General features: G+C 42.8%; 1 protein-coding gene across 7 annotated transcripts in view; it reads right to left on the bottom strand.

The window, feature by feature from the left end:
- mcc (MCC regulator of WNT signaling pathway) overlaps positions 1-26,197 on the bottom strand; it is an 80,817-nt gene that overhangs the window by 8,240 nt on the left and 46,380 nt on the right. For 6 of the 7 annotated variants that reach the window (XM_022231192.2, XM_022231186.2, XM_087139672.1 and 3 more), the window contains 7 exons: positions 16,319-16,432; positions 13,937-14,079; positions 6,164-6,270; positions 3,484-3,653; positions 2,440-2,697; positions 1,447-1,782; positions 51-450 (listed from right to left, as the gene is read on the bottom strand). In XM_022231192.2, coding sequence (XP_022086884.2) covers positions 51-450; positions 1,447-1,782; positions 2,440-2,697; positions 3,484-3,653; positions 6,164-6,270; positions 13,937-14,079; positions 16,319-16,432 — 1,528 coding nt within the window. Of the gene's footprint in view, positions 1-50; positions 451-1,446; positions 1,783-2,439; positions 2,698-3,483; positions 3,654-6,163; positions 6,271-13,936; positions 14,080-16,318; positions 16,433-18,090; positions 18,488-26,197 lie in introns of those variants that run through there. The other variant, XM_022231210.2, reaches the window with a different exon arrangement.

Below are 26,197 nucleotides of genomic sequence, written 5' to 3' on the forward strand. Positions count from 1 at the left end.
GGTGATGGACACAGACACAAGTATGTTGGACCACCCATCTCCTGACCTACCTGTTCCGAAGCCACCGACCCCTGCCGCCCGGCAGTTGGCCAACAGAACCTGCTGCTCTGTCTCCAGCAGCATCAGCAGGACGTCGAAGGCCTCCGCCGCCTGATCGGCGTAGCTGACGGCCAGCTGCAGCGCCGTGTTGTTGCTCTCGTACTTCCCCGTCAGCAGCGTCAGCCGGTCGGCGTTGGACTTGCTCTCTTCTAACGTCAGCTGCAGCAGGTCGTTCTGCGAGCGCAGGTGCTCGATCTTGCTGTGTAGCCGCTCCATCTCCACCTCGATCTCTCGGGCCTTGCTCTCGGGGACCGGCAGGCCGTGTGAGCCCAGGGCCTGCAGGATCTCCTGCACGCTGGAGCACTCCTGCAGCGAGCGGGCTAGGTGCTCAGCTACCTTGGGGTTGGTCAGCTGTAAAGAGACAGTAGAGAAGGATTAACCCATTATTTATGACCACCAAGAACTGTTGAGCCTTTTACTCCCGGTACCACCTCAAGCCCCCCAAATACCCAATGTTTCTCTAAATTCAGTAATTAATTCAATGTGATACAGTGTAGTACAGGTGCTAACGGGTATAAGTAGGAGCCAAATGCCTTTGCTGTGGAAATCAAAGTCGTCACAGGTCATTACAAGTCAACCTCAAGTCACACACCCGGTGAAATATCAAGAGACAAGCTATTAAAATGACCTGTGGTGATGACATTCCTTTGTCATCACCTGTCCTTTGAAACCTGCCACTTTACTTGTGATTTGTCTCACTTTACAATCCACCAATGCAGCCTCAACAAGACCACATCATGTTTTGCAAGCTCTTAAGCTTTGTCTCGTGGTTTGGCCACTCTGCACGGTAATTCAGCCACCCTCCACACGGACTGCACTGGCATGTACAAATGCTAATAAGCAACAACTCTGAATGGAGTGAGTTGGACGGTGCACCAGATGACACCAGCAATAATTTGCTTATGGGTAATTCCAGAAATTAGGAGTCCAAAAGTGTGACATTTTTGTGTCCCTGTTACGTCTGACCTTTGTTATTTGACATGGAAATATCACCGGAATCGATTTCAAACTATTGCTTTTTGTTTGGCAGGTAATTTGCATTAATTCATCACTCTTGGAAATCACAAAATGTGTTTTGAACTTACAAAATTATATGTCAGATGTGACAGGGACACGAAAAAAAACAGATCCCTAATTTCTGGAATTACCCTTATCCAAAGATTGTTGCTGCTATCTAGGCATGTCCTTGAGTGAATAAAAGCTCCCTAATATAATGTGACAGACGGTGGTAGTTTATGCAATACTCATGGGACGTTTTCGTTTTTGGCTAATATAGGAATGGCTAATGTGTGGTAATTGAAACAGGCAATGGAGCTAGACACTGAAAACGCAGCAGCAAGAACTCACCCCAACGCTGTTCAAGTCCGACCCTGTCACGCCTTTCTCCGAGCCCGATCTCGATGAGCTATCCAGTGATCGCGATGGCTTTAATCGCACCCGCTCGGCCACCTTGGCAACGGGCATGCCGCCTCGCCTCTCGCTACCGTAAACGCCCAGCTGTTCGCCGTTGGGCAAGGCAGAGTTGGCGTTGACGTTGCTGGGATTGGGGGTGGGCCGGTAGCCCGGGGAGCTGAGTTGTTCGGAGGACGACGACGTGTAGCCCTGCTGGTGTTGTTGCTGTTTGAGGTTGCTGGCCGAGGCACCGGGCAATTGGTCAGTATTGCGTGATTGCTGGTCCCGAACCTGTGGTCAAATGGCACACTAAGCATATGAGACTTTGTTTGGCAGGATAATCATCTTAATTTGCTTGATCATCCTACATGTAAACATCCAGTTTTCTAAAAAGTCACGTTACGATTCTTGTGAATTTTGTGAGCTTCGTTCACATGACTGTTTGTGGCAGGCTATCTGGTGTCATTGTACTTCGACGCAACTGGTCTCTCAAATTGTTGCCTACCAGGGAAACCATGGTGAAATGGGTACAATTCATGCCGCATCGCAGAGCGCTACAAAGTGTTGGCCTCACTTCATAGTTGCCGATTTATTTACACTGACTTACATTTTACCAAACTAGTTTGAAAGCGCCATATGAAAATTAGAAACCGCTTTTCATCAAAGAAAACTTCAATTTTTCCATGTGAGCCAGTTAAAGCTAATAGGCCTTTTTGTGATTTTGGTTGGTGACTTAAAAGAGCCAATTTTTGTACAACTGCTAAGCATACAACTTTGCTAATTAAAAAAAAATTAGATACCAGTTAAAGTGTTACGTATTGTGTATATCTTGCGACTATTTCCCAGCTTATTTCTGCTTAGCACTTAAATTGGCTGAGCAGTATTTCTCCTTATGGCAGGCCAACATAGGTGGGTCTCTTATCTTGCTAAGCAACTAGTTGTTTTTACCTTCTTCCTGAGCTTGTCCCTCTCGTCCCGGATGGCGATCAGGTTGGCCTTGATCTTCTGCAGCTCGTCTTCCTTCATGGACAGCGTGGTGTTCAGATTCTCATTCTCGTCCCGCAGCACATCCAGCTCCTGCTCCAGGCTGCTGCGCCGCCGGTGCTGGTCCCGCTGGGCATGGCCCTGGAAGCCGTTGGGCGTGGCGGGGGAGTGGTCGGTGGCAGACCCACCCTCATATTGCAGACGCTCGACTTCCTGGACAGCCTTGAAATGGAAGGGCAGGTAAAATAATCCATTCGGTTGGAACAAAATTTGCTGTTCCTATTTCAGGAGAGCTAGACATTAAAGTGACGTTCATTACCTATGGCAAATTTGGCAGAACTGCTCTGTGCGTAAATTTGTTCAGCTCACCGGCTAAAATGCTGTGTAATGTATATTGCCCTTGACTGCTTCCCAGCTGGTGTTTGGTGTGCAAGAGAAATTCAGTGTAACTTTTTTTTTTTCTCTCAAAGCAGTGTCGTCTTTCAACTTATAGGCATCAGCCCTGAAAGGACCTCTGAAAAACTCCATGGCAGAGATCAGTCAATCATGACTGCTTCCTTATGCAAGGCTGCTTATTCATTTTTCTCTTCTACCGTCATTCCAACAAGATCAGACAACAAGGGAACTCTGTTGAACCTTGACCTTTGCCATCTGCCCCAAGTTGAAGAGCCCCCTCGCCAGCAAAAGAACAGACAGACTGGTACAACGTTTCCAACTGGGTTCTTGCACGCGTTTGACATGCACGCGAAGACAATACATTCCAGAATAAATTCATTGCGCTTACTCAGCGTGCCCGTCATCAAACGCGCATAAACGGTGACGTTTATGCGGTGACTTCATACCACAGGACTGTCAACTTCGTTTAAAAACACGCCCTCTTTTGTTCGCAATCAGAATGGATAGAATATAGAGAGGAGTTTGTTATTGGTGGGGGATCTGTAAGATTGGCACAGCTTGGGCTGCCAACATTCCGGAGCAAAGGGGTCGTGGATAGGGCTAGTTTCTCACCTCTAGAGATCTCTTTTCTACCTGATGGGAAGCACTGGCCAGCTGCTTGATGGTGTGGTCGGCCGTGTCGATGTGCTGCCGGTAGGTGTCGGTCCCCTTGCGCTCCTCCACGGCGCATTCCAGCTCGCCCACTACCCTGGACAGCTCGGCCGATAAATCATTGCACTGATCTGCAAAGCGCAGGAGGGGAAGGGAGAAAGAAAAGCCAAATTGGGATGAGGTACAGCCGATGATATTACCAATTAGTCGGTGACTGACAAGTTCTATTTGTCAAGTCTTTATCTGCACCACACTGAACTCCATGTAACTGATGGACGAGGGGGAGGTAAATTGCTGTATGTGACTCAACCTAACAAAATGAGTCACGAGTCACCAGACCCATATTTGAAGACCTTTCAATGAATCTTGCGCGATGTAAGTCAATAAGAAGCCCCCCCCCAATTTTTTTTACCCACATAAGGTCTCTTTTCATCGGGATGCCGACATGTGATGCATCAAAACCAAGAGCTCAGTTTACTCTTCTTCATGTAAACTACAGTGCAATAACTGATGACCTTTGGACTCAATTTGTGGGATTGCGTCACATATCACGAATGCAGTTAGTAAATTATCAGTGCGTCACTAGGAACAGTGGAGGAACACAAGACATGATTCAAAAGCACAGATCTGGACTGACAAATTGACCAACTGGAGCGAAATTTACACGAACTCCAGGGTTTTGATTTACAAGCCACTCCAGGACTGAACAAAAGACTTGGGCTGCCAGACAACTACTGGTACATGAACCAATGCCTGATCCACTTTACAGGGGGAAAAAATAAACCAGCGTGATCAACAATGGACAAAGCACGAACAAAGAAACCCTTGATGCCTCACAAGAGACAGACTCTATCAAACTGAGTACATATCCCAGTGTTGTTATTCAACTTGTTGAAGCTACCACTGCATTGACTTAATAGCAACACAAATCAATGGCAACATTCACAGAGACAGAAATTGAGCCGCAAATAACACGTTGCCCTCCCCTGAAAACCTGTAACCTTATCCCGTTTTTCAATTAGCCAGGCTTGAACACTTCTGACATTCCATCCGCTGGGTCATCCCAACAACTGTGCATATTTTCTCCCCGTGAGAGGCAGGGCCTCTTTTTTAGATTAGCCAATTTATCATGTACCGATCACATCGGCATGCACGGGGCACTCAAGGGGTAACAGTGACATTTATACGAAGGCACGATTTCCCCGAGCCCGACTGGGAGGAGGGGGGAGGTTGTGTGAGGGTGGGGGTTGATATGGATGGTCGAGGGGCTGGCAACAACAGCATCCTTTTTTTGTTTTATTTGAAAGCTGAAAAAAACTGCGGACCAAACAGCTATTCCGTGGCATGTTGCTAACCAGGAAAGAACCTGAATTGGCTTATTAGGAGACAGTTTCACTGGGGTGTCATCACACAAATTATTACATGCAGCTCAATTGTCAACTACTGTAAGAGCCCCGAGCTGGACCAAGAGAGGGCGCAATTTTCCTAGCAATGCAGGCTCCTTTGGCTGGAACTGCACATTGCTGGTTTGTGAATGACTATGAAATGCATGGTCACATCACAACCAACAAAATGAATGAATGATCACTCCCGACCAACATGGCTCTTTTCAACCGATGGAGGGGGGCTTCTGCTCAAAGCTGATACTGGTTAAAACATGATCTGAAGTAAGCAATTTGTGATCCTTAATAAGCAATTTTCTCATACAGAGAACTCAGTCTTAGCAAAAAACAGGTCACTTCCCCTAAAATGACCTACATCTGTCCATGAAAATTTCAGCTGATTTGTTGGCGTCGTTAGACAATGGGGCAACTGCTAGTGTAAGGTGTTGATAACCGGAACGGAACTAATGAATTTGGAATCTAGTCTGGCCTCCTGATTGGCATGCACGCAGCTGACTGTCAGAATTAAGCGCAAGACCACACACTGTCTCTGGAACAATTCTCATCTTATCCAAGGGATGCCACATTCTAGCACCTTTTTAATTGCCCATGATTAGCAGCTTCCAAGTTAAAGAAGGTCAAAGTTCAACCAAGGAATGAGCTTGCCCAATATCTGTCAGAGAGGTTGAGTGACAGGATCTGACAGACACCGACAGCTGGCCAGCAGGCCACAGATCATGAGACTGGTGCCAAACCTTTGGATTAATGTATCAGAGGGCAGGGACCAGACTACATGTACAGTTCCAGTCCAGACTGAAAATGTCAAGGCACTGGACAAAGGCAGATTCCACTAAGACAGGATGTGTGATCTTGACAGACGCCACAGGTCACAGGGATGGTGTGACGGGCATTTTTGACAGAAGCTCGGCACTGGGCAAAGCCAGTTGCAGGAGCCATGATAATGAATACTGGGTGAGACAGATAAAAGAGTAGCCAGCAAGGTCATTTTTTCTGTTCGAGAATGTTCGTAAATTTTTCCCCGACCTCACAATATGCTGAGATTCAAGTTGCTGATTCAGGTTGCTCTCAACTACCACTATTTTTCAAGCTGTGTCCTTCAGTGCGTGCTACATTCGGGCCACCTCAACCTTCAGACTCTGTAACGGATCCAGATTGTACGGTAAGTCAGTCATGGTGACTGACAGACAGACCACAGGGCTACAGACAGACAGAGAGGAAGACAGAGGGACGGAGCCTACCAATGTTAGCAGAGTCACTGCCCTGAAAGCTGCCGTTACAGCTGCCGCCGCTGTTGCTGATGTTGCTGTGCGGACTTGAGGCAGACTGTGAGAACTCATCTTCTTCCCTGCAGAGAACAAACAAATATGCAGATATATGCAAATGAGGTCAAGCCAATCGGGTCAATGGCAGTGGTGTGTTACAGGTCAATGGCGATATTCATGTGATATTCATATTTGGTTGTGGTTCTAAACAAACAGCAAACCGAAGACAACAAACAGGCCGATATGCAAATGGACAGGCCATATATAAATACGGTACATATGGTATATAGTCATGATTTACAAATATGCATATATAGCCCAGCAATATACGGCTGCAAAAAATGAAATGTCAATATTTGAACATCAACACAATCTCAAGTTATTTGTTCCCTGACTAATGGCCATGAAGGAAGCCTGGCCCTGGCAGTGTCCACAAGACTGCCAGACAGTATCAACATGCGCACCGTCAACTATTCACCGCACGATAAACAGAAGCTTGAGCAGGCCAACACGGGCTGGAACGCCAGGCACGGTTCCTCGACCAAATCAGAAGTGCGCAGCACGCACAAGTACCACCAGCAAATATGTTTCGAGTGCGACGGCAAACCTTTCTCCACGCGTGATCTGCAGTTAATGTACACTTGGGCCGTTGCTCACATACTGTTAACATGGCCCCAATGCCACATAAAGGGCATGTATGTTCATTTCTTCAATACACCTGAGTAAATATGTGCAATCATTTTACAATACCTGACCCAGAGAGAACAACTGGAAAAAGGGTAAAACAAATGTATGATTTCCTACACGCCATATGCTGCTCAACCCTAACCCTACATAATACGACAAATTACTACTTGTAGTAACATGTAGTAATCAGTGCTACTGCTTGTCAGAGGACATGACCTTATTGTTCTCTGAAGCCATAAAATACAACAGATGAGACAATGTACCATACAGTGCTGTGGCACTATGAATGCATGGCTTTATTGTTCTCTGTACAAGTAACAATGGAAGTAACCTAGCCAGAAGTAGTAATCTGTAGTGCTAGGTCCTTCAGGCTCAGGCTACTACTTAGTATTTTGTAGTACTGAGTAAAGCCAAACAATATGCTTGGTGGTTAGGGTTAAACATATTGTACCATCGGTCTTGATTTGATCTGGATCTGCTGGACCACAAAATCCAACATTAACAAACATGAAAGGAGAATGTTCATCCATAATTGGGCCATGGCAATTGATTTCATGTCACCCACTGCAGAATTTAATGAACAGCTAGAATGTCGCCAAGTTTTAATTGGGCAATTTGGATGTACAGCACCGCGCATCAATCCAATGACTGTCTGACTGAATTAGTACAAATACAACTGGTGTGTACAATCATGTCTGAATTTAGTCCGCGGTGTATCACGGTAACCAAGATTCTCAATGTTTTCTTAGTTTGGGCACCAGGAAGAGTGAGCGAGACAATCAAGAAAGTTTGACCAAACTCCGATTCAAAGTCCCACTCCTTTCAAGCACACCGTCTTTTCACTGGGATGGCGGGACCAAGTGGGTCTCAGACGAATATTGTCAGGATTCATGCACACCATGGAAACAAACAAAGTCCACTTTGGTCTGAACTTTTCCTAGCGATAAGTCTTCCCTGCGGTGAAGAAAAATGCAGCAACAGCTTCGGCTGTCCTGGATACTAAATATTCCATAATAATTGAATATTTGTCTTCGCAATCAAATGGCATTCGCAGCAACATGGTATCGACCTTTGCTTCTGAACCTCCAGTACGAGGAAGAAAAAGAAGAAATGCCGACTCGGATAAACCCCCCCAAAAAATCAAACCACAACTTTAATAAAAGGCACGTCAGAAACGTGAGAAACAATGCAGAGGCATTGCAACACAGCTGAGCAATGTCGCACTCGGGGAACATTCTTGGAGGCAGAGAGAGCGGATCACATTATTGGAACTGACTGGGGAGGAAATTCTATCACACACTCCCCCTGTGGGGGCTGGTGATGGGCCCCGATGCCACGTCCAATTTCTGCCTCATTCCTTGCTCCCCGGGTCCGCCTCCTCGCCCCAGCAAATTACTAAGCTAGCTGGCCGTTGCGGTGAGGCAGCTTACCCATTAATCTTGGCTGATTCTGGGACACATATACACACGTCCTCGTGAGATCTGACCTACATGTTCATGTACTTTAACCTTTTTTCTTTTTGTCGGTATAATTCAGACAGAGGCGAATTGAGAAAGACATACAGCATTTCAATCAACAGGGCTACAATTACTGTCCTTGTTGAAACTTCTACAACAGCACTCATAAATACATGTAAGTGTATGTCACTCAAAGAAAGGCTTACAAAGGAATTGTATTACTTAACCCTATAAGGGGGGAGGGAATCCCCCCAACATTTTTTCATCACTGCAGTGCCGTTTTTTTAGGAGTTGAGCATTTAAGAGTTTCAGAGCAAATCCTCGTGGTCATTTTAACATCAATTTTCTGAAAACTGAAGGTCGGTTCGTATTCGCTGCGTATTCCCTGTGTACGCAGCACGAAGGCCTATTTTGAGGTGTCTGCAGTGTGTGAAGGAAAGTGCAGTGTGTAATGTAAATGTGTGGCCTTGTATGCAAATACATGTAATCAAAAAATAATGGATTGTGCATACGCAACAAATGTATGCATATTTGGACAAATTAAAATTTTTCAACTTTTGTCGGATACGCACACGCAGCCGAGACTTGAGAAAACACGAAAGTATGAACGTCAAATGCGGCGTTCACATTACACCCTGCGTGTGTGCAAACGCAGCGAGTATGAACCAGCCCTAAGCATACCGTCCTTACCCAGCATGCATTTTTCCTAGACGGGTCAGCCAGAAATGGATACTTTTTCCAATCCTATGCTCAATGCATGCAAGCTGGCATGCAAGTAGCCTTGAACTTCAGGTGACCATACAAACAAAATCACAGGTCTGATTGAGTTCAAACTTAACATTTGTAATAATAAGGAGTGTCTTTACATGTATACCAAGTTTCAAAAATGGGCCAAAATAACCCGGCTCTTTTACGGTCAAAGCTTTTACAGTACAGAATTTTTAAAAAATTTTTTTCAAAAAGTGACTTAAATATTTCAGGTTTTCAGCATCTGCATAGAGCAGACCTACATGTATATACCTGCCAACTGTTCCAACTTCTTCCACTTTCATCAACATCTTCTGAGGCCATGTTAGGAACATCTAACATGGATAATTATTGTGCCAAAGAATGGTGCCTCGTATTTGTACAACTATCAACACACACATCGTGAACTGATCACACAGGTACTGCAGAGTAATGTAAACAGCCTTCCCCGGGTTTTCTGTGTTGATTTATAATCCAGACAAAGAGGAAGCCCAGTTCTGTGTTGGTGATAACATTCCCAATCCCTCATCAAACCGAAGAAGGCTGGCGAGACAAAGTCCCATCTCCTAGAGCTTGCCTCTTGGCAGAAAGAGGGGGGGAAAAAATCAACAACTGGTCTGACAGCAATGGGAGAATATCTACTGGCTGAATGGCATGTAGACTAGGTGTAGACTAGGTGAGAAAAATGCCATGGGCAAATGAATGGGACAACACGGACCCCACCAGGCCATCTGCCTTACGCTGGACGAAGGATGCACATCGCTCTAGTTCTTTCCTTGGCAAAGCTGTTCTCTTTTATGAGAAATCGTGCCATTCATAATTTCGCTTGATGGTTAGTTATTCATTTGAGCCACAGAGGAAAAGAGCGGGCGAGACTTTCCCCTTGAGACTTAGACAGGAATGGAACATTATTTCCCAAGTGGAGGGACGGTAATTTATTTGAGATAACGTCTTGTTTTTCTAAGGTGCTGCTGGGTTGTGGGGAACTTATAGGAAGGGGAGGGGGAGTTTAGGAGAGGACACGGGCATGATAAATACACAACGGATTTGGAGTGGCCACAAGATAACTGCGAAGCAAATTACAGTGACGTTTTACATTACTGGCTAGCTGAGTGCATCTAGTGGGATGGGCACGGCATCGCTCGCAAATGCCAACGTGATAAATTGACAATTATTACACCGATGACACATGTCTGCTGCCCATTACAACATGCACCCGAATACACTTTGTACATCTGAACAGTGGGTCTAGTCAAGAAAAGTTAATCATTAAACTCCTAAACTTAACTAAGCAGCTTATTCTAATTTTTTTTTTCAGGATACTTTTTTTTTTCATAATGTTTCAGCTTGCAATTGCATCAAGGCTTTTTCTAACCACATAATAAACCTCAGGAGGCATTTATCACATTTAACTAGGGTTGTTGATTTTTTTATTTAAAAAAAATCAGAATTTTTGTTATTTAAATCAGATTTTTTTGATCTAAATCAAACAAATTTAGATTAAGAGATTGAAATCAAGTAATTTGATTGAATTCACAAACCACCATGTCTTAGCATTGGTGAAATGCATGCAGAATAACACCTACCAGTACATGTACCCGCAGAGATGACACTTCCTTCAGAGGCAAGTACATGCACATGCATGTATACCAGGGATAAAATGCATACCTGGTTTTAAACCTAACTCTAAAGTTGGGACAAAAGTAGAGTTCGCAAGAATTTGTTAACAGGGTACTTATACATGCATCAAATGACTAATGAGAGAGAAACATGCACAGAACAACAGGTGCATGCATTTATAGTTTGCATGCTACGTGTGTGGGTACAATATGCTGGTACTACCTTCCTCTGTGTGCAAAAAGCAGTCTCATTTTGTTTGTGATCCAGCTCCGACAGAGTAATGACTTAGGCTTGATTGAAAATCACTTTATTACATGTAAGGGCAACATTAAATTAAGGACTAACGTTTCTAATCTCCTTGTAGAGATATAAAAGGTTGATGTACACTGATATTTTACCATGTTCAACCATGGAGGAAGGACACAGAAGGAGTTTGAACTGCCCGGGCTGTAACAACTGACCAATTACTGTTTCTGGCATGCCCAGTATGTTCATAGCCAGAGCGCAGCGAACACTTGCTGCACACCACCTGTTTTACAACCATAAGCCCCCTTTGTACCCTATGATCATCGCCACAATTTTTCACTGGTAACCTGCATCCTTAAAATGCTGTACACTGCAGTATAGGAAGTTGAATATTCGTGCCATCGATGGTGCTTGGTGTGACTTAAAAACAAGATCAAATTTAATGCTTGTGCAGTTTGCTTGAGTTAAGCTGTGTGCCCTTAGTGTTCATGCGCAGTCATTGCCAGTATCAAATGCTTTTTTTCTGGAGTATTGGGAACGAATAGCCAAGTTGTTTATAAGATATTGTGTTTTATTTGCTTTATTTGAATCATTAATTATTATTATTATAATGCAGGCAGTTACCAGGCATTTTTGGAATGTTTACTATTGTTTGTCTGACCGGGCGGCAATGCTCATCCAGCACTTTGAAGTGCCAGAGTTCTAACTCAATTTGTGTCATTCCTCTATAGTTAAACTCTGAAGTGCGCAATTTAAATGAAGTAAAATTAAACCATGATTGTAAATCCTTTGCATCAAAAACACTTGCTGAATCCAAAAAGCCGATCTAAATTGAAACAAGTGGACAGAATTGAACATAAAATCTTGCCAACCCAGATTTTGTGTAGAATTCATACTTCATTAATACTAGGAACCGGAAGACTCACAGAGGGGGGATTTCCTGTTTAAAATGTGCAAAACCAGCAAACATTTTCAATCAGTAAAAAAAAAAAAAAATCAAAACATTTTTGTCTTTCTATCCAACAAACTGAAAGTGCCTTTTACTCCACACCAACCTTCTAATGTGTGTGGTCCAAAGATGGAACATTTCCCAGATATGCATGTACAGTATTTTTTCAACGCATCTACTGGCAGCTTTGTCATCATTGTACAATGTACATGTACATGTAGCTCAATGCTAGCGATAAGGGAAAAGTGGTGCTGGCAGACTGCAGCTATCAAAGTGTATGACGCCACTGACGTGGAATGCCGACTGCAGGACCCAGACAAAAATATTATCACTCCTGGTGATAAAGCATGTGAAATGCTGGTATTGTGGGTTATCCAAACCTGCTGGAGATTAGAATGGAGTTTCCCCAAGTAAAGATGCATAATTCTGACGGGCACTGTCTTTCCCATGACAAAAATTTTACCTGAAGGTTATTTGTGACCTACTCCTAAGAAATCAGGACAAAGTACATTCGGCTGGAAAAAAAAGAATTAAAAAACAAAACTGAACTGAACCGAATTTCAAGTATGTTTGAGTTCTCCTGAGCATACCCACAACAAACATACCGGTATTTAGCTTTCTTTGATCATCCAATGAGCAGGGTTTTTGGACCTATCGTTCCCCTATGTATTCAAATTTCATTTTATAAACCATCTTTATTGTGTGTAATTTTGGCCAGGTTCCGTGGGAACAGGTCACATTTTTGTCATGACCTTTGCCTTACAAATTGAACCCACTAGTACTTATGTTAGTCAAAGGTTACTACAGCAAGTTTCCACACCATAACAAACCAGCCACCTCATAAAAATGCCGGATTATATTTCACATTTTTTCAGAGGTCAATTACTGCAGCTGAAACTCAGTTTTCTTCATTTCCTTCTGAACCGAAAGACAAGCTCTACAGTGACTGCAATATTCTGACCAGGTCAGAGTTCAGACCTGCGGACAGAAAAAATAGCCCTACGGCTAGAGGTTCGTGTTACAATTGTCAACTTTCTTGGGGGCTGAAGGTGTGGATCATTATACTCCCGCTGGGCTCTGAAAATAACTGTCATCTGTCAGACATTAGATCCAAATCACTCCAACTTTTTCTTTGGATTTCTGGCCAATTTAGATCTGTTTGTGGTCCTAAAGGGCTGGCTAAATTCAGACAAGTACCCTGGGGTCTGTTGAGGTATCAGATGGGGGGAGGGAGAGTTGGGAAAGAGGGTGTTTGGTTGAAGTTCAAGAACATTTAATGGCCTGTCTGGTATCCCGCCACTAAGGCAACCATGGCATGGGAATTTGCCAGAGAGTCTTTTGGGTTATTTGTCAAAGGGCTTTCTGGATAAAAAACAAGCTTAGAGCTGCTGAGTGAGCTTTGCTCCCTTTGGAGACTTCCATAGGGCACATGTAACTCAACAAAAAACAGTTTTTGCGTGTGTGAGTCACAAATGAAATATTTACGGGAGAGCCTTACATTTGAAAGGTTGCCGTGGTTTATTGACATCCATCAGCAACCAGCTTACATAAAGCCAGACAGGTTTGTGAGGCAAAGCTCTGACCCGGTTCCAGCAACAAACTACATGGGTACTTCCGCATGAGTCAGAGAAGAAATATGTTCACAAAGTTGGAGCACAGAAAACCTCTGTGCAGTTCTCGTAAATCCAAAGATAACAATCTCTCTGGAAACCTGATCAACTTTTACCGTTAACAAAGAAAACTGAGCAGAGTGGGGGTTGAACCCCTGACCTCCCAAATACCAACTTGTGCTCCGCTAACTGAGATACAGATGTGCCTTAGATTAGTCTCCTACATGTACATGTACACTGGGCCCAATTTCACATACATGTAGCTATTTTTCTGCTGGGAAATTTACGTGCTTACTCTGAAGCGGTTGAGATGTTGCAGTTTGTGCTTAGCGAATTATTTCCATATTTAACAAAATGTCGATGCTCTGCAGTTCAGCTGCACTGACCAGTGAGCTCTGTGCGAGTTTTTAACGACTTGGTGATTTGTGCTCACCTGAATGCGACGCCATGTGATCTGTCTATTTTCTTGTTCAGCTCAGCTATGACGCTATGCAGCTCCGTTATTCTCTCCTCGTACCGCACAGCTTGCTGGTCTAATCTATCTTCGTTTTCCCGCAACAGCCGTGATCTCTCCACCTGCGTGAGGGACCACAAGTTTATTTGCAGGTGAAAACAAACACACTCTGACGCTCTACTAACCGAGCTACCAAATATCATTTTGGCCATGTCCGACATTTGACAGTGTTGTTTTGCAATGTGATTGGAAGAAGTAAAGATGCATATTATTTAAAGATATCTTAAATGAAAAGCAATTACAAAAATCATACATGAAACAATGTCATGAAGTACAATGTAGCCTTTTTTTTTTGCTTGGACGTCTTCAAGCTTGTCTTGCTTCAACTCAGTCACTGACTTGACCATGAATGTTTTTTTTTGGGGGGTGGCTTTTTTGATCCACAATTTTAATCCAAGTTCAATATGGTAATTACCAGTCAATAATAAAAAACTCAGCTATCCTGTTACCAGATCACGACATTGAAAAAAGGCAGAGAAAGAAAATAAAACGCAGACTTGTAGGGAATTGCTGATTAATTTTGAGATTTCGTACACTGAGCATACTACCCAGCCACCCATTTAACAACGCACTACAAGAACATTTCAAGTGATATTAATGGCCAGGTTCAAGTTTCAAGGATGTCAGTCCAGCATGAATATCGGTAACTGGAGTGTTAAATGCCGGGTAACAACAAACAGGTATGGCCAGGCTTTGGAACAGGCAAAGAGATTGCACTTTCCGGTTTAATCTGTACTTGCTTCCGTTGTGCTCATCACCGCCGCTGTGATATCCCCACTCCAAGCAGAAAACCGATAGGTTTCTTTTTACAAATTAGCGGGAGAATTAGGAGAGTACATAGGGCCGAGGCTCCGTTATTCTCGGGTGCGCTTAATAGACAGACACGGCTGGACGGAGTTCCCTGAGGGAACTGCATGCATTATCTGACACCTTTTTGGAATTCCGGGCCTCGTGGTAACAACCACGTTCAGTTCCGGTGGAGCCAGTCTTGCTCAGCTCGCCCCAAAGTCTAAAAACTGAGAGGGGGGGGAGAAGCACAGTACATCCCAACATAAACCTCCCCTTACTCCACTGGATTGCGGGAGTCCACAAAAAAATACACCCGACTACAGTTTTTTTCCTGTGTGTACTTAAACTCATGATTAGAAGGAGATAAGACGGGGAAGAGAGGATAAAAAATCTATAAATTGGCCAGGAGCACGGGAAATTTGATTCTGTGGCGGTGTGAGGACTAGCCTCCCCCCCTCCCAAAGTAAGTAGATGGGGGGAAATGAGAAGTTGGCGAGCCAGCTTGTCTGTGCAGTGTTGACATTCAACGATCAGTTGCTGGACGGCGATACCCTTTCCACTGTTTTAATTGATGCCCAAAATAACTCTCGCCAAGTCTGTGACCCCTTCCTTTTACTCTGCCTACAGGCTTCTGGTACATATTTCCACGTGTTGTTTTTCTTCTTCTTTTTAAAAAAAACGTCTTTTGGGAAAGCCATCGGAACTGGACTGTGTGATCCGTACTGGTCTTGCTTGCCCGCGTGTTTGCCGCATCCGCAAAGCTTTTGCAGATGAAGAATTTTGATGGCTTTGACACACTTTGTTCAGACCGGCCACACTTGGGTTACCCCCGTCTGCAACAAATATGCGGGCGATACTTCCCGTATGCTGACTTGGAATGCAGCGGAATACTTGAGGCAAACAGTGATTTGGAAAGGAGGGAAGATAAGGAATAAATTCACAACTACACGCAAATGCCAACTGTTCAAGCCTGCAAGTTACTGCAAAGTGTCTACATTGAGACACCATAACCCCCAAAACATAAACCTAGTGCATATGTAGTGTTTCAGGTGAGCATACTCTGACCTTAGGAGACCGAGAAAATGTATGTTCGAGCTCTTGTTTAACAGATAAAGGGAAGTGAACACTACATTTGTACATGTAACATCCATTAGCTTCTGTAAGGCAACCAATTCCCCAATGAGGCAGGGAGGAATATCTTACATTTGTATTTAACATCCATCTTATCGTTTTCAAATTCTGTGCATTGTGGGACCGGTTACAGTGTCACGTTTCAAAGCTTAAGACCAGATCATGCGACCTGTTTCAGGATTTTGTCTGAATACTTTATTAGTAACACAGGCAGTCCAGTGATTTGTTCCTCTCTGGGGCGTCACGTTCAAATAACGTTTACAGGTCGAAAGAACTTCAGTTTTTAGCAACTGTCTCTTCTGATTATCTTGCATCCAAGGAAGACACCAGTTCATAATCTGCCCCTTTGGGACATGTCAGGACAAAAAAGTACATTCCTACCTGTGCCTTGCCCAGTTTCTTGTCCAGAACATCTCTCTCGGCGCTGACTCTCTGTAGCCGGTTCGTCAGCTCGATGATCTCTCCCTTTAACGAGGCTAGGGCAGCCAGGTGTAACTGCAGAAAAAGTAACGGAAACAAACGAATCAACCATTTTGTGCCACCGGAAAATGCTGATATCTAAGTGAGATCCCCGGTCTGCATTTTAAGAGTCAAAAGGGAGTGTTCTCTTAAGTGCACGTGACAAATGGATTTAAAACCTGCTTAAATTGCAATCAATTTCTATTCTGGAAGTCAAGTCAATTCACAAGGACAAGTAATCGAAGGTCCCATGGAATTCCCTATAACAGCTCATTCCGCGACTTGAGAATGGGCATGAGAGACTTATAATAGGCTTGTGACAGACTGGGCCACACTGCTGCTGAGATCTCTCATCACCAATGCTCTTCCCCAACTTGTTCAGTTTTGTTACACCATTTGCTCTACGGTTTTCACACGGAGGCGGCTATCAACCTCCTTGGGGACGCGTAATCCACCAGCCAGATTACAGATTTCTCTGAAGTGAAAATAGGATTATCAACTGATTATCTAGCTGGACTGGACACTAATCCCAGCTTTGTGACAATAGAAGGGGAGGGTCATCCAGAAATCTCTGCTGCCCCCCCCCAAAAAAAACACCACCAGCATCTGCTCTTCCTGTAGCTTGCAAGTTCCAACGGGAGATGATTAGTTAGTTACATTACAGTTCTGGCCCTCCCTTTCCAAGCAGTTTGTCCGTGTGCAAATCATCACACCCTCAGAGGCAAACTGACATTTACAGTGACACAAAAGGATTAAAAAAGAACCAAAAAAACCTTTTCTAACAATGGATCCATGCAGAAATACCAAATTATACACGTATCTTGATATATAAACAGCATTTTCTTAAGCAACTCTTCCACACAATTTCTTTTCCCTGTGTCAACTTCTGAACTGTATTATGAAATATAATATTTCAGAAATTTCAGAGGCACTTGTGGAAAATTTAATGCAAAATTTAGAAAAGAGAAGTAAATGACAGCTTCTTTGGGCACAACATGGTAAGATGTCATATACATGATGTACATACATAAATTGTCAAAGATATCCAGCTTACAATTAATGCTTTGTACTTGCAAGTGGTACAAAAGACCCACAACCACAGGGGAAAAAATCTGGTGCAACGCGAAAAGTACCTTGACCTTTCAAAATGAGAAATAAACCAACAAAATAAATCTCCATGAAAGAGTATTCACACAGGAAAAAGAACAGTATTCAAATCTCACTAAACAGTGCACACAGCAATGTGAAAGAATTTCAAAAATCAAGGCCACATTCCGCCGGATATTAAACTCTTTGTCGTCATTGAAAAGACAGTTTCAGTACTATTAAAAGAAAGGCATTCTACAGTGCAGTGCATGTACATGCACCTCACAGCGTGACCACAGAGCCAGCAAAATATCACCAAGTGTTGACATGTACTACACTCTTCAGCCAAGATATTTCTCCTTTGTCTACACCAGTTTTCAGAGTCAGTCAGGTATGCACATTACAGGCATCTTGAGTTATTATTTGGTTTATGACCATGAAAAACACTGTAAACATTCATGCGAGATTATAGCCTTCAACACGCTAAACTGTTGGCAATAAGAACCACATTGTAATCTTTGTGTAGTCACAGACTTACCAAACCAATATAAGAACTACTTTATCATGTGAAACTTACATACAAGAGAAATCACCCCAATTCAACTCACGTCACAAATTTTGCAGGATTCTCTGTTCACCATTTTGAAGATGAGAGGTTTAAGTTGAGCATCATACATGTGATCAGATGTTCCCAGCTCGGTTCATGAATCGCCAGCCACAGTACTACAGTAGCGTCCCATCAACTGGACTGGGTAAAAAATCAGTCAGAGCACAGATTTGACAGATCTGTTGAACAAATGCCGAGGACAATGTAGGTCGAACAGTAAGTCTTCCTTTCCTGGTCTTGTGTACACGTACTCAGAGTTTGTTGTTCGAATATTACCAAAACAGACACGGGTACTTGTGAGCGAAACTGTTGTGTTCCCTTCTGGTCTCTCCTTCCACAGCATGACTTAGATCAGAACAAGACTGGACTCCAAAAGACCTTCAGCTACCACCAACAAGGACCCGACAAGGAGCCTGCTGAAAAGGTCTTGATCCCATTACATGCACCTCAATCAACCGTTTTACTTCCTAATGCCACTCCATTAGACCCCATCAGCATAACAATGGGCCATGGCTGGACACTGCAGGCAGCCCCTCCAATCATGCTCCAATCAAGGCCTCAAATTGTTGGCCACTCTGCCGGCTTGACCTGACCAATTCTTACAGGGGATCCAATCAAATTACGGGCGATAATCTCCCTGGATTGCCTCCATGTTGGCAGGATTTCCCTGAAACCCAATTCTCTTCAGCACTATTAATGGCACTGGGTCCCCTCCTGTCCATTCACACCTGATCAAAGACAGTCTTTTGCAGATGAAATTAAGTCCTGCATGGTTTGTGTCAACAAGTTTACAACTACTAGCCACAGTAACACACTGATGAACACATGTATTTATACTGGTATGGTACCTTTATTATTAGTAGAGAGCTCTCAATGAAGTAAATAGACCTCGTCATTCTTCCATAACCACATTAACACTAATTCAAAAGGAAAACACAGCCTCGCTCTATCCATAGAGCTACACAGCTCTATGCTCTATCTAACCAATAACCAGTACCGAAAGGGTGATATCGTGGGCACAGACATCTCTATGATAAACAGAAACATACAAATCACACCCATTTCTGGAGCACCTTAACAGATAACTTCTTCACTTGGGAATATCTACAGAAACAATTTCAACTTTGTGAGACATTTACGCGTAGAATGGCCAATATCATTAACAAAGCTCTCTACCATGTACCAGGGGTAAATGTACACGGATGTAAGTTACAAAATACTAAGGAAGTCCTTGAATCCACACTACATGTTTCTTTTACACGAACAGTCATCTATTTGGAGAGAACTGCTCAACTTCGGCTTGCCATGCCCTGTGTAGCAACCTCAAAGTACATGTATTTACAGAGGATCTCATGAATATAGTCAACTGGTGTAATGTGTTATGTGAATTGTGTGACCCTTGACTCGATCAATGCGCAAACGCTTGTTGGACACAGCTGCTCTGTTCTGCTGTCTTCTACTGTGTTCCACAGCATGGCAGCTCCTTCCAAGTTCCATTGGATTGAATTTTTCGGTAACATAAATACCAAATTTTTAAAGTTCCCTGACGACTTAAGAAAATAACAAAACAGTTTCCAAATACAGCAAATTTTACACAGGATGGGAGAAAAAAGCAGGGAATATCAGAATTGTTTGTGAAGTGAAAAACATGACAATCACATTTAACTGTGAAGACAGAAGTCAACTTCAATTAAGTTGCCGTCGTAATAACAACGAAGTCGGACTGCAAACCTACACGAAGGATTTGATCGGCGAGTGGGAACAGTTCTATACCGTTAATTACTTGGCCTTAGCGTTGGGCACATCAATCAGCCTGTCTCGTGAGTTTCTCGCAATACCTTGAATTACACATAGGTTTCAGAATGCAATTCTGTGTCGGTACACATTACTTCCGAATGTCTGATTCTAAAACTAAATATTCAAAGAACATCAATTTTCAGCACAATCCTTGGCAGTTCCAACCAATATGCCTAAGACCAACGTGTACATATTGTGCAGGCCTCTCTTTTCTCCGAGATGGCGGGTCACCACTCGGATGCATAATTTGAAGGAGCATATTCGGAAGCTAGCGTTTGCTCCTGTCTCAAACACAGTACATCAACATGGGTATTTATCAAGGACAGATTTCCTCCACCAGGGCCTTGTGGGATGACCATAATTCCATCAATAAAGAAGTGATGACTAAGCTTTTCGGACTGTTCAGAACAAACCTGGGAAAATTGAAGTGAACCGAGACTTAATTAATGATCAGGAAGTAATCTAGGATCTAAACCAAAAAAAAAATCATAAATCATTGCATTACCCTTAACTAAAAGTGACAAGTGTCCGAACACAATTTCAGAGCAGACTTCTCAGGAATTAAACTGGAAAATGAAAAAACTTACAGGTAATTAGAAAACATCATTTTTTAAAATTGACTTATGAGTCACGACAGTATTTTCTTCAAATTCAATTTTCAGTGCCTTTTAAATCAAATTATAGAGTAATGGATTACACAAAGGAAACTGTCCCTCATAATTTCACATTTTTACAGTATTATATACCATAAATCAGAACCAAAGACGGAATGAAGGAAATGAAAGGCAAAACGTTGAAAACATTTCAAAAACTTTGTCAGTCTAAACCTGTTCTTGATATTTCATTTGTACATCCAGATCCACTGACAAGAAAAGAAGAATATTCTGAACTTCTTTAATCCTGAAAATTATGGAGATCAACACAAGGTAAACTGCAGAAAAAAAATCTCTGTATTGAACAAACCTTTATTTCCTTCTTCACATAAAAAGTGTAAGAAGTACAAGTCTGTTGCGTGCGCTTCACGATAACTGTAGACAACTATGCATTGTCAGTTAACAGAGCAAAGAAAAATTCACTGCAGGCTCGTAATCTGGCACTGACAGAAACCTCCAGACAAGTTTATCAGTCATGATGGATGGCATAGACTGCAGTATGTCTGGCAATCATTAAACCATGGACCATGGTCCCTGATTAAACAGAGAGGTCTGGACACAAGACTCATGGCTGTAACACATTACCCTTCCACTGATCGATGGTCTTCAATGTTGAAACAGGGATGTGCAATTTCTTGGATTTTATTTGCAGACCCCATGAGGTGAAGTGACCAAGCTTGATTTTGTGTTCTCAATTTCTCTTCCAGCAACAGTCTTGAAACCAGGTCAAAGTTAATGCAGCTGCTCAGAAGAAAGAAAAAACAACCGGTTTAGCACAAACCTTCACTTGGGAGACACAACCACGAAACCACATTGAAACACTGTCGCCGGCAATCTCTTTAATACTAGGCAAGTATTTTCAAGTTTCAGCACAAATTCTTGGTGAAATTAGGCACTGCCAAAATTGGCTGTTGCATGCAGAGCTACACTTCAAGCATGTCAATGACTGCTTTACAAAAAAAAAAGAAAAACATGAAAAAAATGGAGAAAAAAAGAAAGAAAAAAATTCATGTACATGTAACTGGCTGGAACTGATTAAGACCAACAAGCTGACATTTAATGCATGCTGCTGGTGACCATCTCAGCTGCTTTTCTGCAAACTAGAAAACTTGCTGGGCAGTATCTTTCCACTAGGCAATTCATGGAAACTGGAACTCATTTTTCCCCCTAAGTCTCTAGTCTAACCAACCACTAGTTTAAAAAGTCTGAAAAAGCATGGAGCTATGGAAAAAGCTTTGAGACAGTTTCTGCGGTTTGAACGCATGGAGGTATTTTTCACGATGGCAGACTGAATACAGAGACAACAGCCCCAGATTCCAACACAGATGTCATCAATCGGTGGCTGTTGATTAAAAATAGGAGAGGATACAGATATTTCATTACCTCCAAAGTACACGGATGATGGCATTTACCCTGGCAATTAATTCGATCGGGAAGACTGGGTTACTCCGTCTCAAATTGCCAGTAAATTGATTACTGGTCTCTGGGCAGGGATTAATTCTTCAATTCCGAAGATTGTGCGCGACTGCAAAATGGACTATGTACCCGAGTGAGTTACGTATACATGTATGTGAAGCGTTATACCATCTGACATGCAATTCTGCTCTTTCAATTCCAAGGAAGTTCAAACCTCATTTGTGGCTGGAAAATCAGAGTCAAGTCAGGTTGACCCTACCCTGGGATCTTGGTGCAGGAGTAGGTTCACTGTACTTACACTGTACACTGTACCTACATGTACTGTACATTAACGGATCCAAGGGGATTCAAGTTTCTCCAGTTCTGCTGAAGGAAAGACAATGTCAGGCTTCTGAAAAATAAATCCATCAATGTAATGTTCCTCTTGCCCTTTGCGACAGTTTCTGACAGCACAATTATTCATGCTTCCCTTCAAATGTACGGCCAAAAAATGTTTGCAAAAGGTCGTTGGACTTGAAATTTGTTCAACTTCAATTCTGCAAAACATATTATGCTTGGCAAGCTGGGGCCAATTTCATGGAGCTGCTTGAGCACAAAATTTGCTTAAGCGGGAAAAAACTTTGCTTAATAAACAAAGGTTACCAGCTCAAACTCTGTCCGATTGACATGCTAACCAAAGAAATCGGCTAAATACAATCCCAAACCAATATACATCACATGGAATTTTGACTGGTTATCTGATTTATCAAGCAAAGTTTTTTCCGCACTTAAGCAAATTTGTGCTTAAGCAGCTCTATGAAATTGGCCCCTGGTGTTTGCCCATCATACTATGAGTCAATGGCCTTCAGTTAAAATATGGTTGGTAATTAAATTTGGCCACCAGAGGTGAAGCTGTAAAACAGCAAGTTTCAAAGGAGTGTGGCTTCTTCCAAAGCTTGATAATAACTCCCAGGGGTAGGGAAAAATTGCTACCTTCTGGTACTTGTCAGTCTCCACACCTGCTCAGGGCTGAACATTTGGAAGCCCATTGCCTGTTATGAGGCATTCTGGGGACTGACCTGAGGTGTGACCATGGTCATGGTGGTGCTTGTTTTTGATATGGTCTATGGGAGAAACTCCATGGGAGACACAAAGAAGGCGACCATGAACTATGAAGAAGGGGAGGGGGGGTTGTGGACTGCGGAATCTGACTGGAGTTACTGGCTCTGGAGTGAGTCTTGGAACTTGAAGGCTGTAGCAGGGACTCAGCACAAACATAATGAGGTTATTAGGTAGAGACCGAGGAAAATGACTTGCACGTGTTTGTGAACACGTACACGAACATGTACATGTATGACTACTCTGCATGAACATGTGTACTGTTAGGAAAGGACCAATGTGTGAATGTCTGGCAACAATCTGGGCATCAAGGATTTATGGTGCTAATTAAAATAAGGCCTAGATCAATGTACACATAATATACACATTATAGTGTGTATCAGGGATGGACATGTACATGTACATGTGCATGCTTTTTACAAAACTGTAGGTGAGATAACATTCAAAATGTACACTTTGACTCAAATATCCCTCCAAAACTGTAGTTTAGTACTGAGGACAGAATGTCAACGTTGATATCCATTTGTGCAGAAAATAATCCTACTGCTGACGAGCCGGCCACAGCTACAAGTGAATCACCCATTGTCCATGTTCAGCCAATGCCAATGATCTACAAAGCATTATACTACATTGGGTAAAATGCATACTCCTATTCCTAAATTAGGAAATACTCCATGCGAAAGTTTAACTCGAGGTACATACATACCATGTACAGTACATGTGCTCCCGCACCGTAGTTGTGGGGACATACATGTAGACTTGACATTTCACCTATTTTGTGGGGACCAAAAATGGTTGTGGGGACTCAGAAATGTCCCAACAGCTCCGTTCAAATATCCCTACCAAAAGAACTTATCCCCTGAACGCGGTGAATGCCTACCCGTACATTCATGTACACTAGCAAATCTCATTCGTACGTAAAATTCGTAAAATGCACATATCATGTGTCCTTTGGCTGAACTCTCTTAAGGACACAGCCAACAAATGCAAACCGAAAATTGAGACACCTTGGTTTCAATCTGCATTCCAGCAGCTGGCTTTTTAAAAATTTAAAAAAAAAAACCCTCCTCCATTCAGCTGAGAAGTCAATTCAAGTCATCCAAGGCCCCGGATCCTCTCCTGATTCCCTGAACTGAATATCTTTCACAATTCTGTCTTTTGACGTTTTGCTGCACAGTCCCCCTCCCTTGCTCCCACTTTGATCTCTGACCAGCCAGACAAAAACTGGTCAAGCGTACAACTGCGAATAATGAAGTAGGATAGGTGACCAGATGGAACGTGACTGCAGGCACTGAGAAGACAACTGGGGGAATAAAGGGAATCATTGAGGATTCCCAAGCATGTTTGTGTAAACTCTCGAAACCACTCACACACAGCTTATTTACAGGAGCCTTCCTATTCTCATTTTTAGAGCAAGTACTGAGAAAGAGCACCCTCCAGACCAGCAGGTCTCCGGCTATCAATAGTGCAGTGTTGTATGTCAACACACCTTTCTGAGCATAAATTTACACTCCAATACAGGCCAACTGGGGGGATTTATCCACCAACAATCCTTAAGTCCATGTTTAGTTTGTTGACACAAGCAAAGCTTATTAAACCCACACAAGGCAAGGTATTTTTCTGGGCAACACCTACACATGTACATGTACTTTGCTCAAATCTTCACTAGGTGTTCTGGTGAATTCTGCATGTACATGTACATTGTTTATCTTAAAATTTCGATCCTGATTAATAGGGAATATCTGGCATGACATACCAATCCAGCAAAACTCGTTTACGGATACATCACGGGGATTAATGCCAGACTACATGTGAACTTATGACCTCTTCATGAATGTCATTGTCAAATCTAAGGACTTTTATTTGTTTGGATTTACAACACCAAGTATAGCTCCTTTCAAGCAATCTCAAAAATTCTTCTGCCGCTTTTATTTGTAATCATTTACTTTTGGCAATGAAACCATGGATTCCTCAAAAGCACACATGAAATTTAAGCAAACTGTGTACCGAGAAGAGAGAAATTCACCGGATAAATGTCCCGAATTTCTTTCTGAAACAGCAACTTACATGTATCTTCTTTCTGAAACAGCAACTTATCTTCTCCTGCAGTGTAACAGATTTTTAAAATTTCGAGCAACTTTGGCAGAAATCAGAAACGGCTGATGTGTTAGTGACAGAAAAACAACTGGGGAGTCCTTTCAGGATGAATTCTGCATGCTGCTCTATGCTGGTGACTGAATTGCTGAAGTGCATAGAAAAAAATTCCTCCTTGTTCATGGAATGTTACACATGTGGTGCAGGACCAATAGGGAAACATTACAATTCTCATCAAAATATCCCTTCTCCCTGCTGAGATGCAATGAACCACAACAGTTTGCTCTGCATAATTTCCCCCAGACATAACTAGCCCATGGTACCCAGATGTTTGGCCTGGGGGGAAGGGAGCCGAGCAGGGAATGTGACAGATGCTGGTGGCCAGGGGGACAGGGGGTCCCCAGCTGTAATGTGTGAAAAAAAGAAAGAAAAAAAAAAGAGAAAAAAAAAGAAGCCTTTGGTACAGCAGGGGAAAATGTAGCATAAATCACCTGCGCACTTCTGAAACGTGAAGAGCTGAATAGAACCACGGAAGAAGGAAAACAGCTATTGTGTATATGTTTCTTAACTGTTCTGCATTAAACGGCCTGCTTTAAATGTTGCCATAAATCGCACTGAGTGATTTACACGCATGTGCTTGAGATAAAAGGAGCTGCTTTACCATAAATTATTGGCCGACATTATTTCTCTAGGGAGGTTTTCACACTGCAGTAGGTCGTTAAGTCAAACTAGTTTCATTTATAAAGAAACTGTCTTCTTGAAAGGGTTTTCCTGTCTTGTTCAAACTCCAACTTCTCACACCTTTCCACCTGTTCAATGATTTACACCCTTAAACCCCAGTATAGCATCCACCAACAAATGGATACATTAGAATTCCCCAAAGCAGAACTCAGTTGGAAGGCATTTACCTCAAACTTGCTAAACATGGACATAAAAATGAAAATCTCCCCTCCCCTCCTCCCAAAAATGGACATATATGAAATGTGACGAAAATCAGTAGATTTGGGGAAACAGTCACACTCTAGAAAGAACTGCAACAAAATCCAGCGC

This window comes from Acanthaster planci, linkage group LG08 (assembly GCF_054643075.1).
Source record: "Acanthaster planci isolate LZ-2023a linkage group LG08, COTS_SCS, whole genome shotgun sequence".
Classification (NCBI taxonomy): Eukaryota; Metazoa; Echinodermata; class Asteroidea; order Valvatida; family Acanthasteridae; genus Acanthaster; species Acanthaster planci.